Source organism: Microplitis demolitor, chromosome 2 (genome assembly GCF_026212275.2).
Source record: "Microplitis demolitor isolate Queensland-Clemson2020A chromosome 2, iyMicDemo2.1a, whole genome shotgun sequence".
NCBI classification, from domain to species: Eukaryota; Metazoa; Arthropoda; class Insecta; order Hymenoptera; family Braconidae; genus Microplitis; species Microplitis demolitor.
Window position 1 is genome coordinate 4,788,864 of NC_068546.1, and position 20,349 is coordinate 4,809,212.

Below are 20,349 nucleotides of genomic sequence, written 5' to 3' on the forward strand. Positions count from 1 at the left end.
ATTGATGTTTATTCAAGTTTCAATCAATAGTTTCTGAGATATCGATCTATATAGATGGAGATAGATTTTTAGGAAATTTGAATTTTTGAATCTGAGAGCGGGAACTTTGAAAATTCATCATTTCTAGGGAAATTGAGATAAAGGGTCGATCAAGGGCTCAAATTAAAGGTTAAGGTTCAAGGTTTAATTTTCGTTCATGTTTATCCAAGTTTCAATCAATAGTTTCTGAGATATCGATCTATATAGGTGGAGGTAGACTTTTTGAAAATTTGAATTTTTGAATCTGGGAGCGGGAACTTTAAAAATTTATAACTTCTAGGAAAATTGAGATTAAGGGTCGATTAATGGCTTAAATTAAAGCTGAGGGTTCAAGGATCAACTTTCGTTTATGTTCGATCAAGATTCGATCAATAGTTTCCGAGTTATTGATCTATATAAATCATAGCATATTTTTGCAGAAATTTCTAGTTACAAATTTCTAAATTGAATTATTTTTAAAAATCTAAATGAATAAATAAGACACGTATAAAACAAATTAACGGCGCCTTGAGTATTATTTAAGCCTTACACATAACAACAAACCCAGTAATTGCTTAATTTGTGGAAGCACGTTTCTGTTTATGTCTCTCGGACCCTTGAGACTTAAATACTATAACCAACAGTCTCTCTTTATATTTATATTTATCTTTATCTCTTTTTTTTTTCCTTTTTTACTTAAACTTCATAATATACTGAAAACCATATTCTTTTTGAATTTTACGAGCGCGAAACATTCAAGACGTTAAATGTTAACAGAAAAATATATTTATCATTTAATATTTTTTTTAAATAGAAATAATTTATCTGCTAAAATTTAAATTTGTAAAATATAAATATTTTTATGGGATTGCTTTTACATTGAGATTTGATAGTTTTAAAATTTGTTGAGATGAATTTAAAGCAAAATAAAATAAAGAGAAATACCAAGATAGAAAATGAAGTTAAGTCGAGGCCTGTTATTAAGCCGAAGGTTTATGCTCTTGCTTTTTGCTTATGCTTCAGACTCTAAGAGATTATGGATGCTGTACACACTCCCAGAATATATGGGGATATATATACACTCGTTTTGTAATATGAATATGGTTAATAGTTTAAAAGTTGGGTGTAAGTGTGCGTGTGTGTAGCGAAGGCATATGCTGTCATAACTATGGATTTTACAACATTCTGAGCAGAGCAGAGGATCCCAAGTTATATATATTGAGATGCTCTTTGAATATCGGTGTTGGGAGAAAATTAGATATAATTATAATATAGGGGATAATTACGCAATTAGTAGGTTTTTTTTTACTCAGTTGGTTTTTTATTTACTGGCTACGCATTTCTTAGGAACGAAGGGAAATATGGGAAAATTTTAGATATTTGTGGAGAATTTCAGACGGAAATTGAGTCCAAGAAGGATTTTTTGGGACTATTTGTTCGCGGGTTATTAATTTTTGAGTGAAGAAAAATTTTGGGTACAGAAAATTTGGATTTGGAGGATGTTTTTGTTGATAACTTAAGAAGAGTTGAAAATATGAAAAAATGTAAAGATACAAAATTTGTAGGGGATAAAATTCTACAGAAAATGGGCCCAAGACCGAATTTTTAGGAGTTATTGCTGCCGAGTTATGAATTTTTAAACAAAAATAATAAATTTCAATTTTTGGAAAATTTGATTCTAGACTTCTGGGGTAAATTTTACTGATAACTTGAAAAGGGTTGAAAATACGAAAAAATGTAAAGAGACAAAATTTGTAGAGGATAAAATTCTGAAGAATATGGACCCTAGGCCAAATTTTTAAGAGTAATTGCTGCCGAATTATGAATTTTTAAACAAAAATAATAAATTTCAATTTTTGGAAAATTTGATTCTAGACTTCTGGAGTAAATTTTACTGATAACTTGAAAAGGGTTGAAAATACGAAAAAATGTAAAGACACAAAATTTGTAGAGGATAAAATTCTACAAAAAATGGGCTGCAGACTAAATTTTTAGGAATAATTTCTCCCGAGATATAAATTTTAAATAAAAAAAAAAGTAAAATTAGTTACTATCACTTACCATAACTTTGAGCTCTTTGAGTGTGATTTGTGAGGAAACTTTAAGCTCATGCGATCCTTTGGCTTTTCTTCTCGATCTCGAGGGTCGTGAGCTCTTAACAGCACTCTAAAACACCAATGTACAACATATATATAAGACAAAGTATATAAAGTGTTAAGTCACGGTGAGAATGAATGAAGTGAGCTAGCGGCCTATAGACTGATTAAAAGTGAATTAAATTGTCAGCGTTAAAAAAAATTAAAGGCCTAAAAAATAAAAAGAAATAGAGGAAGATAGAATGAGAGTAGTTTTAGAGTTTAAAAAAATCTAACAGTTAATTCACGAGCACTCAGAGTAACATAATAACAATTATTACTGTGAAATGAATGATAACTTTTTAATTATAATCAGCTACTATTCATCTACTGTGTGTAATAAAGTATTAAGTATATATTAGAGATAAAAAGTACTTTCTAATGAATTTGCTGTATGACTTGACAGTATTAATCTTTTACTAATTTCAAATTATTTTTATAAAATCATTTTTTTTACCTCGGGTTCTTCGGCTCCTTCGACGCACTGAATAAAAATAGAGGCGTTTTCATACGTTAATAAGTCCATTCTCTCCTGTTCTTCCCTAGCTTCTATACAAGAGTTACATTGTTCTGAAAAAAATTAAAAAAAATTTTTTTTTTTTAATTTTCGATCAATTTTTCGGGGATAAAAATTTTTGGGATGAAAAATCGAGAATATCTTGGAAACGGTTGGGGATATGAAAAAATATTATCAGATCGAATTTGTAGAGCGGAAAATTCTGAAGAAGATAAGCTATTGGTGGAATTTTTTTGACGGTTTGATTAGAAGCTATGAATTTTTGAAAAATAATCAATACTGTGGGAGAAAAATTCCCGTTGATTTTCCGGGATATTTTTGTGGATATCTGGAAAATGGGTGGAGATATGAGAAAATTTGTGGGGAGGAAATTTGTAGAGGGTAAAATTTCGAAGAAGATTGATACTGAATGAAATTTTAGAGATGGTTTGTTTGGGAGTGGGGAGTTTTTGAAGCTAAAAAAAAAAAGAGTAATTTAAAATGGGGAGTTGATGAAATTATTAAATTGAGATTTATGTTTAATAAACAAGTGGGAAGGAATTAAGGTGAGTATGTATAATGGATTGTCCGTCGGCTTAGGTGATTAATATAGTAATTAATAATAAACGGTGACCAAGCGACGGGGATAAGAAGCACGAGTTTGACCACCGCCGACTGGACATGACAAAAACCCTCAGTCAGTCTTGAACTCAAAAACTTTACTGTAGCTTATCTCATCCAAGCTTATGACACTCTACTGTAATTCTTTTTTTTTAATAATCACAATAATAAAAAACAAAAAAAAAAAAAAAAAAAAAAAAAAAATCTAAAAAATTTCAAATTTAAATTTTCAACACTTAAAATCAAAATTTCAGCTAAAATATCAGAGATACAATAAAAATGTATATAAACAAATTTGTAGAGGATTAAATTTCCTACAAAAAAGTACTGATTACATTTTTCCAAAAATTTGATAGTTTACGAGCTTTCGTCATTTAAAAATAAAATAACGATTTTTCAAAATTTTTCTTCACAAAAATAATTAATAAAATTAATAATTAATTGAAGTTAAATTAATTTTCATGATTGGAATTGATTAAAAATTAATTCAGTGTCACAGAATAGTAATGAGCAATAAGTAATAACTGATAGGGCTGCGATAGCGAGATAATCAATGAAGATTCGTCGGTCTTGATATCCGAAATTTACAGTTACCTCGTGATTGGTTTTAATAATTTCTACGCAATTAATTATTTATACAGATGATTATGGGTAATGAGATTGTAGATAATTAATCAATTGTTCAATAAAATTTTTTTTTCTACGAATAAAAATTTTGATCTGAAGGCTCGAAGTCTCGAGGGAGAAAATATAGTTAGAGAACAATTTTATTGTCATGTAATACACAATGCAATACAATACAATAGGTAAAGTATAAGTAAGAAGACTAGGATGATTGTATTTCCCTAAAGTACCATAAGAGGGCAGTCAAACCATAAAGACGAACAAGAGCCAGAACTTGACAAAAAGTTTTGGACAGGATACGTGTTAACGGCAATGCTAACTTTACTCGATTGTATTGTCAATTTTGTATATACATGATAAAAGTTAAATAGTATATTTAGGATATGACCTTTAAGGTTTTATGGTTTTTCATTTTTATGGGTTTCCAAATGGTTAAATTATAATGAGTTTTGAATTTTTTAAATAAAATGGACTTTGTTTTATTTTTATGATGGATTTTTATCGATAGCTGCAAAATGGTTAGAGATTTGAAAAAAGTCAATCAAGTCGAATTTGTAGAGAATTTAATTCTGATGAAAAAGAATTTTTGAACGAATTTTTATGACCATTGGTTACCAAGTTATAAATTTTCAAAACTTAATTTGGAATTTTTTATTCAAAATTACTTGATTTCGACCTTATAATGGTTTTTTATCAATATCTGGAAAAGGATTAAAAATATGAAGAAAGTCAATCAGGTCGAATTTGTAGAGGATTAAATTCTGAAGAGAAAGAATTTTTGAACGAATTTTTATGACCATTGGTTACCGAGTTATAAATTTTCAAAAATTAATTTGGAATTTTTTGTTCAAAATTACTTGATTTCGACCTTATGATTGTTTTTTATCAATACCTGGTAAAGGATTAAAAATATGAAGAAAGTCAATCAGGTCGAATTTGTAGAGGATCAAATTCTAAAGAGAAAGAATTTTTGACCAAATTTTTACGACCACCGGTTGCAAAGTTATGAATTTTCAAAATTTAATTTCAAATTTTTGGTTCAAAATTATTCGATTTCGACCTTATAATGGTTTTTTATCAATATCTGGAAAAGAATTAAAAATACCAAGAAAGTCAATCAGGTCAAATTTGTAGAGGATTTAATTTTCAAGAGATTGCATTTTTGATCAAATTCTTGCGACCACCAGTTGCAAAATTATGGGTCTTCAAAAATTAATTCCAAATTTTTGGTTAAAAATTAATTGATTTCGACCTTAAGACGGTTTTCATCTATATCTTGAAAACGATTAAAAATATGAAAAAATTCAAAGAGATCAAATTTTGAGAGCATTAAATTCTGAAGAAGATAAGCCTGTGATCAAGTGCCCGCGATCATAAGTCTCCAAGATACAAATTTTCAAAGTTTAAATAAAAATCACTACTCAATTCGCCTCAATGTTTATGAATTTCCAAAAATTTCAACAGATAAAAATATGAAGAAACGTAACAGAAAAATTCAGTCTTTAAAATTACGATTGAAATAAACCCAAGTCCAGTCTCCTCCATAATTTCCCATAGCAAATTAGAAGAAGAAATTTCCAAACCCCAGTCCAAAAGATTAATATTCCCAACATAAATCTCAACTCGCGATCTTCACGAATGAATATAAAAATATATATCAATATAATACAGTCACGTATGTCGCTAACGTCTTTTCAATTTTGATGGAAGACCCATCAATAAAATATTCTCCATCAATCCTTAAATTTAAGCTCTCCCAGAACTCAGAGCCCAAATCTTATACTCCTGACATTTTTCTTCCCAATTTTATTTTTATCACAAAAAACAATAATTCGTGTCCACGACCTCTGACAATTTTTGACAGTATCACTTATTAATCACCTCAAAGATGAAAAATAACAACAAAAAAAAATTAGAAAAAAAAAAAAACAAAACTAAGGACGAAAGAGTAAAAAATAAAAAGGGAATTTGGTCGAATGCCTTTAGGCATGGAGACAATTCTCTTTCTGTTTAACCGTGACGATCCTTATATTCATCACATATATATATATATATATATATATATATATATATATATATATATATATATATATTTTCTTTCCTTGTTTTTCCTTTTCGTCCATTTCAGTTTCCCCTCGATTCGCGTCTTCACAAACACACACGATTCCGCTTAATTCTCTCGAGGATTTTCGGCCTCGCCGGATATGGCTGGCTCGTGGTTAGTGTCCTTCATTCTGATATATTTTATCTTCGTCTAAAACTTGGTCTTTCTTATATTTTTTATTTTATTTTATTCGTCTTCTTCTTCCTTATCCTTCACTTTACTCGATCACTTATACACGACAGACTGCAGGAGCATCATCATACGATTGTCATCAAGGAGACAAGACAGGAGGAGTAGAGACCAGGGACAAGACCAAGACTTGGTCCCTTTTGTCAAAAAAATAGGACAGTCTCGAAAAAAAAAGACAAAAAAAAATTACTTGGATTTTTTGATTTATTGTTCTTAATTAGTTGAACAATTCTACGGGAATTGGTAATTATCTTTTCGACTTTGTCCTCTCTTGTATTTATGTCCGACGTATTTAATTTTCTTTAACAAAAGGCCACAGGTGCACTTATTTAATCATACGTCAGATTGATTGATTGATTAATTATTAATTAAATATATATATATATATATATAAATATGTGAGGACATGAACCTCGAAAATTTTTTTAAATTTTCCAGGATTGTCAGGGAAATTTAAGAAAATTTATTGTTTTATAGGAAAACAAAAATTTTCTTGGGGTAAAAAAAAATTTTCTTTTAAGAAATTTTTTTCTCATTGTAAGAAAATTTTTTTTTTCAATTTATAGTACGGAAAATTCATTCACGGAATTAAGAATTTTCTTAGAACGAAAGACAATTTTCTTAGAACAAGAAAAATTTTCTTGCGTCAAGAAATTTTCTTTGGTTCTGAGAAAATGTTTGTTTTCAATTCATAGTACGGAAAATTTTTTCACAGGACTAAAAATGTTCTTAAGATGAAAGCAAATTTTCTTGGGTCAAGAAAAATTTTCTTTCGTCAAGAAATTTTCTTTGGTTCTGAGAAAATGTTTGTTTTTAATTCATGATACGGAAAATTTCTTCACGGGACTAAGAATTTTCTTAGGACGAGAAAAAAAAATTTTCTTGGGAAAAAATTTTCCTCCGTCAAAAAATTTTCTGTCATTCTAACAAAATTTTTGTTTTTAATTCATAGTACGAAAAATTTCTTGTAAGAATTTAGATGACTAATAATTTTCTTTGGACGAGAAAAAAAATTTTCTTGAGACGAAAAAATTAATAATGGAATTATCATTTATATGCAATTGCATTGATAAATTTATTAAATGGATTAGTTACGATGGGTATGGGGAGATTGAGGAGAAGATGAAGAAGGGGGTGGAGACTGAAAAGGGACAAGTTGATTTCTGGCGTTGGGTCACCGCACAGTGAATCAAGAGATATCGGGGGATACTAATCTACAAATTTGTGTTCTAAATCTAAGCTACATTGCGAATATTAATTTTCAAAGTATGCCCGAGTGGAATGGTGGCTAAAATGGACGTTTTATCTATGGCTGGTTTCTGAATGCTCGATTGTTGGGTTTGGACAAAGTATGACCACTGGTACTTGAGATGTTTTGCTATACTGTACCACTGTAGTAGAGGTATCAAGTGATTTGCGAGGACCTAAAGTTTTGTGATTTATTTATGGTTTTAATAAGAAATAAAGCTGACGGGAATTCTTGATTTAAATGTTTACTTGCACCATTTTATTTTGTTATTTATCGTTTATGATTGAGTTTTTTGTGCTTGAAGGCTGATATCTGGAGAACGCTTAAAAATACGAGATTAATTTATGGGATTGATTTTTTAGAGGGTGAAATACTGAAGAGAATGAGCGCAAGAACAATTTTTTTGGACCACTTGCTCCAAAGATATGAATTTTTGAAAATTTTATAGAAATTTTTGAGCCACGGAAAAATTTGATTTTTCCTCTGATGGTTTTTTGCAAATAAATAGAAAACGGTTGGAGATACGAAAAAATGTTATTAGATCAATTTTGTAGAGGACAAAATTTCAAAAAAAATGAGCCCTAGGCCAGATTTTTTGGGCGGTTCATTCCGAAGATATGAATTTTTGAAAATATAATTAAGAATTTTGATAACTAAATTTTTGAATTTCTCTGTTGGTATTTCGTAAATATTTCAAAAATGGTTAAAAATATGAAAAAATTTATAGACACAAAATTTTTAGCTTATAAAATTCTTGATAAATTGTATCCATGACCAGGTTCCTAGGACAATTTGTTCTCGAGTTATGAATAAAGAAAAAAAATTAACCGTGACAAAAAATAGTTTTTAATCAAATTTTTTTTTTCAGCTCCTAAATACAAAAATAAATTTCATTTTCATTCACTACAATTTATGAATGTACGGCAATAAAGAATCCAAAAACAAAAGAAAAAAAAAAATTACAAAACAAAAGGACCACAAACCCGTAAGACTGAATCACATGTAATTTACCTTTTCGAAATTAGATCCGCACTGTAGGAAATCAAATTGGATACCGTCATCTCGTTCATTCACATTCTCACTCATCTCATTTAGGTTTTATTCCAGCCATTAAAATTTATCAAGCGATTTTTCAGGCTCTGGCATTGGAACCTCAAATAACAAAAAAAAAAAAGAAAAAGAAACAAACTTTCTAATTCTTTGACAAAGGGATCACTATAAAACAGAAAAGTGTCATAGGGCTAGATCATGATAGATAAAATTAGCGCTTCAGGACTTTTGTTCCTGATCCTGAAGGAGAAAGGACTCAAGAAAAAAATGAGATTCTAGTTCGTAGGATCTAGTATCCAGTGTCGGTAGATGGAGTATGACTGCGTTGTGAACAGACAAGATCCCTCTACTCTGGACCGTGAAAAGACAACGGGGGGTTGGCTTTTCCTCGAGGATTAAATGGAGCGCCTAGATGACCGATGCTCAGCACTGGAGGGATACCACCGACGAGACTCGCTTGCCGAGGGTGAAAAACAAGATAAAACAAAACTAAAGCTCGTTTACCAGCTAGATCTCGTCACTCTTACTACTAAAAGCTTATCTCATATTCTAATCAATTATATTTTTATAAATTTATTTTTAATTTTTGGGTTTTATCAATTAACATCGACTTTTTTTTATATTCTGATAAATTACTCATAAACGGTTGGAAATACGGTTAAATTCATACAGACGAAATTTGTAGAGTATGAAATTCTGAAAAGAATGAGCCCATAGACATTTTTCTAGGACCATTTGATCCCGAGTTATGAATGTTTGAAAATTAACTCAAAATTTTGATTTTATGAATCTATCAATTCTTCATATACATTTTTATATATAACTCATAAACGATTGAAATTACAGTAAAATCGAATCAGACCAAATTTGTAGAGCATAAAATTTTGAACAAAAATGATTTTATGATCAATTTTCTATGATGATTTTTTTCCGAATTATTCACAAAATTATCAAAAATCCGAGTAAAAAATGAATTTATTCAAAAGTTCGTCATAATGAGCAAGTAGAGTTTGCAAAATAAATGACTATTGCAGTAATATAAGACGTATAGAATTTACATAAAAGGATTAATAGACTTAATTTGACGTTAAGAAGCTTAAAACAGACTTTGGTGTGGTAACGAAGACGTTTGTTAAGACGTCTGATGAAAACCACAGTTGCGCTAATATTTAAGATTAATGTAAAAATAAAATAAATAGCAAAAAAAAAAAGTAAAAATAAATAGTAAAGATGTGACAAAAAAAAAACACTTGTACATGTACATCTTCATTTTGCAGAAACGAATTTTTTTATATTTTTTGCCGTTCGGGAGACAAAGCTTTGGGGTAGTGATTGATACTAAACTCAGTCTGTGCCTAATGTGGCCCAGCGTTCTCATACTAGAGAACCCTAAAAGCCTCGCCTGTACCCAAAACATAAACCAAAACACTCGGAATACTAAAAACAAATGTTTGCTCATTACTTTATTGTCTGTTGCCAAATTGTGATTTTTCATTAAACCGACCGACAATTTATTTCATTTTCGTAACACGTAACACCAGAGACGGCTCTGATGTTTAGAAAATATCGCGCCCTTAGTACCAAAAATAAAGGGCCAAAGATATATGATCGCGATTGGAATTCAAATGTTTATAATTTACCAGAAATTTTATTTGACTTTATTTTTAAAATAATAAATTGTTTTATAAATTTTTAATAAGCTGGGGTAAGATGGCGGCCAAAGAAAATGGCCTGAAATGGTTTGTTTGGTTAAAAATATTATTATTTTTGTGAGGCTGGTTGTTGTTATTTAATTTATTAGACATAAAAATAAAAACTCGAGCAGATTATTTGTTTGTTTAGTCTTTAAATAACCGTAAGTCATTTATATATACGACCATCAAACCTTTTTTATTTTAAATATTATTTTTTTCTTTGGACTTTGCCGAGTTACTATTTAGCTGGAGAATAAAACTAAAATTTATTTGATAAGTTATTTGATAAATTGCTCATAGGCTTTAATTCTACAATAAAATTATATTTTAAAATCTCATTAAAAATAATTATAAATATGAATTTATTTTCTTTGTAACTTTTCCAACTGGCTTTGATCTCTCTTACGTTCATTTTTATTATTTTTTAAACTTTTTTTTAAGTCAAATAACATTTGAAATAATTAACTGGGATTAAATCGTTAACCTAATTAATAACAATGATACTTTTATTTAATCTGTCTAATTTAAATTCGTCAAGTATAAAATAAGTCGTTAATATTTTATTATTATTTTAAATTCTCTTATGATTTATTATTTTTTCCAGCCTTTGGCTCTAACTTATTTTGTTGTCTACCCAAAGGACATCGCTCTTTTGCTTTTAATTATTATTTTTAATTTTCGTTTAAATAGTCGAGAATCTAAAACGTGGCAAAAATTTTTCTGCTTCTTTGGTATTAAAGCCGCAATATTGTAAAATATAAATACTAATTATAACGTTTTTAAACTAAACTAGGCAGAGAGGGAGCTGAGAATTGCACAATCAGAGTTCGATAGACAAGCAGAGATAACAAAACTATTGTTAGAAGGCGTCGCGAGCTCACAAGCTGGACATTTGCGTTGCCTCCATGAATTCGTAGAAGCCCAAGCCCGTCATTATGCTCAATGTTATGCAATAATGCAAGAACTGCAACGCGAATCAGCTGAGTAAGTTCATCACCTCTCAGTACCCATAAATATTTATTTATTATTTTAAATTTATCCAAATAAAGAAATATATTTTTATAAACAATAAAGCACTTTTTAGACTTCATTAAAGCATTTTTAAATAAAACAAACGTAGAAAATGTATTTACTTTTTTTCTACAAGCTATCCAACTCTCGATTGGTGATTTAAGTGAGTAATGATTTGCTGATGCATCCTTAACTCATTGTTTTTTTTTTACGTATTATGTATTTAATAAAAGAGATGCTTAGCGTCATTACTCATTTTTCTAGCAATCAATAAATTTATTTATTTATTAATTAATTTATTAATTAATCTTATAATTTGTATGCTTGGTATTAATTATTGTTGCGCTTCCGTAGTTGCTTTAATGCATAAACTGTTTAATTTATATCGAAGGTAGATTAGAGCCTAAGTAATTAACTGGGAATTTACATAAATCAGTAATTAATTTTTGATTAATTATTGACATTAATAAACTACTTGATTATTTTTTCATAAAAATCTTTTTCAATTTTCTAAAAGTCACCTGATTTTTCAACATAAAAATTAAAAAAAAAATTAGGAGTAATGATTTGCTGATGGTTTAAAATAATTGATATTAATAAAGTAAACAAAGGTAAAATCAAACCATAAGTGTAAGTTATTTAGCAATTCAAATATTTGGGATTCGAAAAACCAGGGGTTGATTCGGTGATAGTAGGCCGTGACAAATGTAGCAAAAAATAACGTACACCAAAAGACAGACAAGACAATGGGATGTTTAGAGATTGCCGTTAACTGTTTGTCCAAAAAAAGAAAAGAGAAAAAATATAAAAGGAATTAAAATATAAATTCAAGGTATCGGAGTTTGTCCGTTCCCTTTTGTCGAATTTCAATGGCAAGTTGGCAAGTTGCTAAGATTCAAACTTCTTCACTTGTTTGAAATCTCAAATCATTGAATTGTCCTCGGAATAAAAAAAACATCAGACAAATGAAGACTACTGAGCAATTTGCCTGCATAACAAACTCTTATCGTCTGGAAATAAAGGGGCGCCAAATTTAAATTTTTATTATTTTTTCTCGGTTTTTTTAAATGATTGTATGCAGAAGATGTTTTATGCTGTAAGTTAGTAAATAACGAATGACAAAAGAACCTGAGAGAGCCATCAACTGTCTCAACTCGCTGTATCAAATGTCCTTTTATTTATTTACTTTTATTATTATTTTTTTTTTTTTTTAAGAAAAAAGACACTTGGGTTTAAAATTGTAGTTAATTTTAAAGACGCTAATTAACGAAGCTTTTTATGAGTTTATGGGCAATGGATTTATGTTAATTGTTGGCTAATGTCTTGGGGCATTATCATGCTCGTTTAAGTACATCAGACACGGGAGAGAACAGAGACAAGATAAAAGAGTGTACTCTTAGTCCAGTATGCTAAGTGTATGCTTCCGAGTATCACTACGGTTTCCTTTATGAAGAGACAACGGGACGGTTGAGGACTCTATCACCCTCAATTTACATAATGATAATGATACCACTGTTTGTTCGAGTTTTATCAGGGGAACGGTTCAAAGTTCGGGAGTCGGTAATTGAAATATGGAAATTCATTAAATTTAATTAAAGATTTTTGAATTTAGTTTTAGGACTTACCAGGCACTGTGTGGAAATCGTTCTCGGAGAAGGTGATTTGGATTGAACAGTCGGTTTTGTAGAAATCTGATAGTTTTGCCCATTCTTCGGAGGTTACTATACTGTATTTCCTAAAAAAAATTTAAAAAAAGGGAAATTTAGGTTTCAGTCAAAATTGGCGCGAAACTATTGGAGATATGATAAAATTGCTAGGATACATTTTTGTGAGAAATTTCATTCTCTACAAAAAAGTTTTGATTGACTTTTTATGAAAATTGGTTATTTTGGGCGTAATTTTAATTTTACAAATAATTTGTTTGATTGAAATTTCTATGTGAGAACTTCAACTTGAACTGACGTTTAATTATTCAAAATATATGATAAACTATTGAAGATACGGGAAAATGTTCTAATACAATTTTGTAGGAAATTTAATTCTCTACAAAAAAGTATTGATTGACTTTTTACGTAAATTCAATAATTAAGACACAATTCTAATTTTTTAAAGATAAATTTTAAATCTCCATTTTAAAAATTAAATCGATTTAAATTTCACGATAAATTTTTTAAAATTAACACTAAACTATTAAAAATACATGAAAAATGGACTGATACAATTTCGTAGAGAATTAAATTCTCTACAAAAAAGTATTGATTAAAATTTTTCCTAAACTCAATACTTTAGACACCATTTCAATTAAAAAAAAAAATCTCATTCCAATCCGAAATATTTTCATCAGAATTTTTCATCATAAAAAAATATATAAGTTTGTAACTAGAGTCAGTAATTAAAGTAATTAAAAATTATCGTAACTCGTTATAAAAATATTTAGCAAAATTTTAATTGAAATTTCACAAAATTAGTGATAATAAATCATGAATTATAAGTGTTCTATTATGGACGGACGGACTAAAAAGAAAATAAATAAAGGAAATTCTATTTACTTAACTTGAATAATATGAGCAAATACATAAAGTAATATGAGAAATATATAGAGTACACACGAATAGTCTTGTAGTACACTACCGTGGAATTCACGATTTCCTGGTATAATCACTCGTACGTTTTTGCCCTCACTTGCCCTTAATTATACCGCAAATTAGAAATTTCTTGCCGTTAACTAACATCAACCCCTTTTGGACTAGCTTAAAAAGTTATTGTATTTACAGTAATGTAATCACGAATTCAAAATCGATTTTATTAAAACAAAAATTATTTATTTACTTAATTAAGGAAAATGAGTCACTATTTTTTTGTAAAAAATTTTTTAGTAGTCATGCGAAATTATCATCATTTTTATGTTCAGATGTCAAATTGACTGACAATTGACGTCAAAAATAATTCAGTCAATTTTTTATGCACAGAAAAGTAAATAATTTTTTAGCGCAAGAACTTTTTTTAAATTCAAGATGCAAAAATTTTCTTGGGTCAAATAAAAATTTTTAGCGTTAAAAAATTATTTTTTTCTGTGTGAAATATTTAATTTACAAGCACTTTTAATAGTAAGTCAACTGCGAGTGTCATTTAAATTGGCATTCAATTTCTTTATTCAAAAATATTTGTAAAAAATTTATCTTTACTTTTACTTAGATGCAAATTAGCAAAAAAATTGTCAGTTAATTTTTTATTAAATAATTTGCAGACAAAATTAAATTGGCGCGAATTAGAATTAATTTTAAAAAATGACCACTGGTCAAAATTTATTACCGGTCAATTGCCTAGAGAATTTCCCTGCCTTAAATCACCAATAATTCCTAAAAAACAAGTATGGGGTAAGTTGGTCAGTCCGAGTATTGCGACCATTTTAGAATTTTGACCAAAAAAAAAAATCGGTCAATTTTTTCTAAAATAATTTTCATAAAAAATGAAATGAAATTAAAATTATCTAGACAAACTATCGCCCAATCAAATAATCAATAATAAAATAGAGTGAATAATAATATGGCTGAATAATTTGGTATAAGCGATAATTATACCGTCAAATTAATTTCAATTTAACGCAACCTGTGCGTCAGTCTAATTTGAATTTTCCCTGTCAGTCGTGTTGCCGCTGCAAGAAACGTATGACGGTGTCACTATTTTCCCTAACGTTAAAATAATCGTCAGCTAAAAAAAGTAAACAAATAAACTAAAATACGGGGATGAAAAATGAAAAGTCGATGAGGGAGAAAAAGTAAATATGAATATTCAAAAATTTATAACTCGTAAATAATAAAGGGCCATGTGATGGCCGCTTAATTATTTTATAAATTTTAAATGTTCTGTACATAAAATTTTTTATCATCAAACATGACCGGTCTTATCATATATGTTTCTGAAATATAATAAATAATATGAATAGGGATAAAAAATGAAAACATTAAGTGTCAGTTGAATGTATGGAGAGAAAAAATGATTTTTTAACGGTTGGAATCGGAGTTAAGTAGCAAAGGACTGGAGCGACGAGAGGGTGAAATTTTCTGCTAAGGAGAGATACAGAGAGAGAGAGATAAAGTTTTGTGAGGGACGGTATCTTAAGCAGATAGTGGACAATGGCTTAGCATAATGGTGAGAGGGTCGAATGCCAGTGGCCTCAGGGCGTGTGGTTGACATTTTCGCGTATCCATCACCAGCTAAGTCCCTTCATGAGGAGTGAAAGGCGTGCCGTGCCACGAAAATCAGGACAGACAGACGTTTTCCTCCAAATAAACTACACGGAAAAAAATCATGCTCAAAATTTTGATAGTTTGTAGTTTATTTTCGACTTAAAATTAGTATTCTCGATACTAATATCAAACCAGGATCATTATATATATATATTACAAAATGGCTATTATTTATATTAAAATTTGATACACATAGAAAAGCAAAATTTGTAATTTCGTATATTAAAATTAATATGAAAAAGAATCGATAAATTGGTTAAATCTGCAGTTATTACTATTTTAATAAACATAGAAAAATTTTAAAAATGAGGAACCGAAAAATTAGTAAACGTACATATTAATATATAAAGATCTAGTATACGAATTTTTCATTTTATTATTTACCACTTATTCGATATATGTATATAATAAATTAATTTATAATAACGAATAAATAACATTTTATATTAATTATTAGTCAATGGGATAGAATTTATAAAATAAGAGTTTAAAATTTTCGGTATTTTTATGAGCAACAAAATCAGTATCTAGTATACTAATTTTTCATTTTATTATTTACCACTTATTCGATTTATGTATACTGTAAATTAATTTATAATGATGAATAAATGATATTTTAAGCAAATAATTGATCAGTGATATCGAATTTATAAAATAAAAGTTTTTAACTTTTGGAATTTTCGGCTGGAAAAATCAGTATCTAAGATAGCAATTCTTAATTTGACCAATCATTACTTTTTAATAGATTATGCCATAAATTAATTAACTTTCACTAATAAGCCACGTATTATACCTAAAAATAATAATATTTATTTACTTTTTGAAATAATTGATAGTAGTTTTTAGGAATCTACAAAAAATAGTAAACTACTTTGCATTAAGCACATAATAGTACTAATTACTGCTAACAGATTCTACTTTTTACTATCATTTATTAATTTTGAATATTATGTTTCTTCCGTGTACTAAAATACTATATATATTTAACTTAAAAAATATATGAACGACTTACTTTTCGGTGGACATGATTGGCTTGTGGACGAAACCCTTGTGATCCTGGCAAAGTAGCTTGTCGTTATTTATTTCCGTCGGCGGATGCCGGCCGCCACTTCTGAAATCAAAATGTTAACGAATTTATGATAATTATATTTTTGACTTCACTTGAAGACTGGGTTTTTAGCTCTCTGGTTGGTATGAGAGCTAATCGAAGTCGGAAATGTGAGGATGGGTTGGGGTAAAATTATTGATTGACAGGATAAATGATCATGTGACCCAGAATCAGGGATCGGAAAAGTCTAGTCCATGAGCTGTCCTTCGGGACATTTAGTTGTGACGAGTAAGCAAGACAGAATGAGCGTGACATTTAAGGTTGCTGGGTAATAGTTGAACGAACGCTGGAGACCCACCAAAGGGAGTAAAGAAGTATCTAGAGGGGGACAAGTCACAGGATAATCGGGGGTTGTGCATCATTTTTCACATACCACGAAGGGGCGGACCGTTTTTGTGCTCCCTTAGCGACTACCGTGTGCCAGATAATGTCCTTAAAGGAGGATATCTCGAGTCGAGTCGAAGAACAGGTATATGATTATAACTATTTTATCGACAAGCGAAATTATCCTACGGCTGATGTGATATTTCATTCTTCTATTACTGAAAAAATTTTTTTTTCATAAATAATTGGGGTTTAGTTCGGTTTAGAACTACGAAATTAGGGGTTTTGTGGAAAAAACTGTACGCACTTCCGGTTTAGGTGGAAATCAAAATTTGTAGCCATCAATCTGTAGATTCTGAGTTCCAAGTACTGTAAGTTCCGTATTTTATAGGTCGAAAATTAATAAAATGGATTTTCTGCAAAAACAGATTTTCAATTCGGGCGTTTTGGGATTTTGTGATTTTTGGCGGCAATTTCATATCTAAGAGTCAGTTTGGTATGAAAATTTATACATATTTGAATATGCCCGAGCTGAAGGTAATAGAAAAAACGAAATTCCTTTTGGACCTTATTCAGAAGCGTAAAAAATGTTTTTACAGAAATAATAGGGTTTACTCTGAGCAAAACACAAAATTAGAGTTTTTTATGTAAAAAACTGTACGCACTTCCGGTTTAGGTGAAAATCAAAATTCCTAGCCTTTAATCCTCATATTCGGAACTTAAAGGAGTTTGAATTCTGTATTTTTAAGACCGGCGATTAAAAAAATGGATTTTCTGCAAAAACGGATTTCCAATTCGGGCGTTTGGGATTCATGATTTTTGGCGGCCATTTTGGATCTAAGGGTCAGTTTGGTATGAAAATTTACAGATACTTGAATATGCTCGAGCTGAAGGTCTTAAAAAAATTAAAATTCCTTTCGGACTCTATTCAGAAGCGTAAAAAATGAAAAATCATGTAAATTTCATCGCTTTCTGATTTAATTATTTCTGGCCGTCAATGCGTCAGCTCGACATGAAAATCTGCACTGTTTAATTTTCCTAACTCAAGGTGATAAAAACGAAAAAAAGTCAGACTATTTCCAAGCGAAAATTTTTCAGCCAATGACAGAGATCCCTTTGAGGCGGCAGTTCCGCATACAACTCGCATGCTTTAGATCAAAATACAAAAGCTTCGCGAAAAGGGGACGAGCAAATACTAATAAATATAGTTCTGTGCTTTTCTCATGAGACAAACGAATGCGTATTAATTATGAGGCTTGTTCAAATATAACGAACACAGCAGGAACAAGGTGGACGAGCGTAAAACCACTGGCCCCTTATTACACTGAGACTAGAACAGAAAACATGGAGCCGAGGGTGCCGTGTAGGTGGACACAGTGATACTAGCCTTCAACTCGGATATTTTTTCAAAATTAAACCCACCGCTTCATTGTTTAACTTTCGTCGCGGAATTTTTATCTCCATTCTCTTTTAATTCTTTCTATCGTCCACTCCAGGCTCTCCCAACTCTACGCCACACCACCCACTAAATTATTACTCCCCAGAGGATCCAAGCACACAATATAAGCTTATATATTTACTAAACATATATATTTACATTGTCCATGAATTAGCTCGCTCGCTATATTTATTTAATATAAAAAATAATTTATATTCACACGTCACTCGCGCTCTTGATACTCATGATGGACAATAATTCGCAGATGAATAAAAATATTTCAATTGGCTGAACATAATTACCGCGTTATTTTCACTGTACCAGAGTAATATATCAGATAAATTTTTTATTTAGCTCATTGTCCAGTTATTGGTACGTATAGAGCCACAGAGAGTGGGCGTTTAGTCAAATGTTTGCCGTCGGGCGTTAAATCAGAGCTGGGTAGGGTCCTCAACGGGATCCCGGCGGCGACGACGTTGGCTGGTCCCGAGGTCGGAAGACAAATGTCACAACCAAGGGTTACTACCACTACTTTAAGCATTACAACCTATCTTTACTCTCTGCTCACTTGCTCCCATTCAGCATAAGAGTATCCGAGCTATCCTGGTATACTAGGTGACCGTAAATCAACGATGGTGATATTAAAAGCCCGCTTATACGCGAAAACATAAGATTTATTTACAGATAGTGAAGAGACGATGGTTAAAGAGAAACCAACAGCTTCAACATTTAATAGAGGAGGATAAAATTATGTTGGGTTTAAGTCTGTGCTAAAGAATCTGAAAAGGACATGCCGGAAGCGTCATGCTGAAGAATAAAAAATCTAAGATAGAAAATAATGGTTAAGTTTTAGTTTTCTCGCTCGGATTTACTGTCTTTGGCACGTGGGTCCAAGATATTTGAGTTTGGGGTGAGTCTATGATATGAAATGTCCCTAAGGCTCTTGTATGTAACCACCTCATATATTGAACTACACAAAAATCGAGGGGACGAATTGTATGAGTTTATAATATATTTATGTCAATTCAATGTTTTACGTTCGATTTAAGGTGTTTAGTGACGTTTCATTACTTGGATTCATATTTTTTGTAAATATTCGTACACTAAAAAAAGAGGTGTTAATATTAACACATTGGTGTAGTAGTGTTACTTAGAGGTGGTATGCAAGCGGTGTTAAAACGATTACGTAAGTAGTAAATTAACGTCGAAAATATGAGGGTGTAAGTATAAGTATTTAAGATCTATGAGACAGAAAAAATAATAACATTTCGTACAGGTGTTATTTTAACACCGTTTTCGGGGTTAAATTTAACACCGAGCTAGATTAGACTTACACCATTTTTTACGGTGCAATCTTCGAAATAATAATTTTTTTTATTTTTACAACATCCGATTTCTGATAATTAAAAAAAAAATCCACTTTTTTTAACACCAAAAAAATATTAACACCGTTATCGGTGTTAAATTTAACAGCGACAACATTAACACCAATATTAACACAAAACAATAAAAAATTTTTTGCATTAAAAAAAAGTTCGACTTCTAATAATTGAAAAATGAAACTCCTTTTTTTAACACCATTTAACACCGGGAAAAACATTAACATCATGACAGGTGTTATTTTAATACCGTTGTAGGTGTTAAATTTATCAGCGACAACATTAACACCAATACAGTATGGACTTACACCATTTTTTACAGTGAAATTTTCAAAACAATAGAAAATTTTTTTATTTGTAAAAAATTCAACTTTTTATAATTGAAAAATTAAAATACTTCTTTTTAACACCATTCAACACCTCAAAAAATATTCACACCCTACAGGTGTTATTTTAAGACCATTTTAGATGTTAAATTCAAAAGCGACAACATTAACTTATATTACATTACATGTAGAGCAACAACATTAACCATAATAGTGTTAATTTACACCATTTTTATGGTGTAATTTTCAAAAAATAGAAATTTTCTGTATACTCGTAAAAATTCAACGTCTAATCATTGAAAAATGAAATTGTTTTTGATTAACACCATTTAA

At 29.9% G+C, this 20,349-nt stretch overlaps 1 protein-coding gene across 2 annotated transcripts in view; it reads right to left on the minus strand.

Annotated features, from left to right (window-relative positions):
• LOC103580194 (ubiquitin carboxyl-terminal hydrolase 48) overlaps window positions 1-20,349 on the minus strand; it is a 50,799-nt gene that overhangs the window by 18,653 nt on the left and 11,797 nt on the right. For both annotated transcript variants that reach the window (XM_053743136.1, XM_053743137.1), the window contains exons 5-8: window positions 16,454-16,552; window positions 12,817-12,926; window positions 2,611-2,723; window positions 2,080-2,184 (exon numbers count right to left, since the gene is read on the minus strand). In XM_053743136.1, the coding sequence (XP_053599111.1) occupies window positions 2,080-2,184; window positions 2,611-2,723; window positions 12,817-12,926; window positions 16,454-16,552 (427 nt within the window). The remainder of the gene's footprint in view (window positions 1-2,079; window positions 2,185-2,610; window positions 2,724-12,816; window positions 12,927-16,453; window positions 16,553-20,349) is intronic.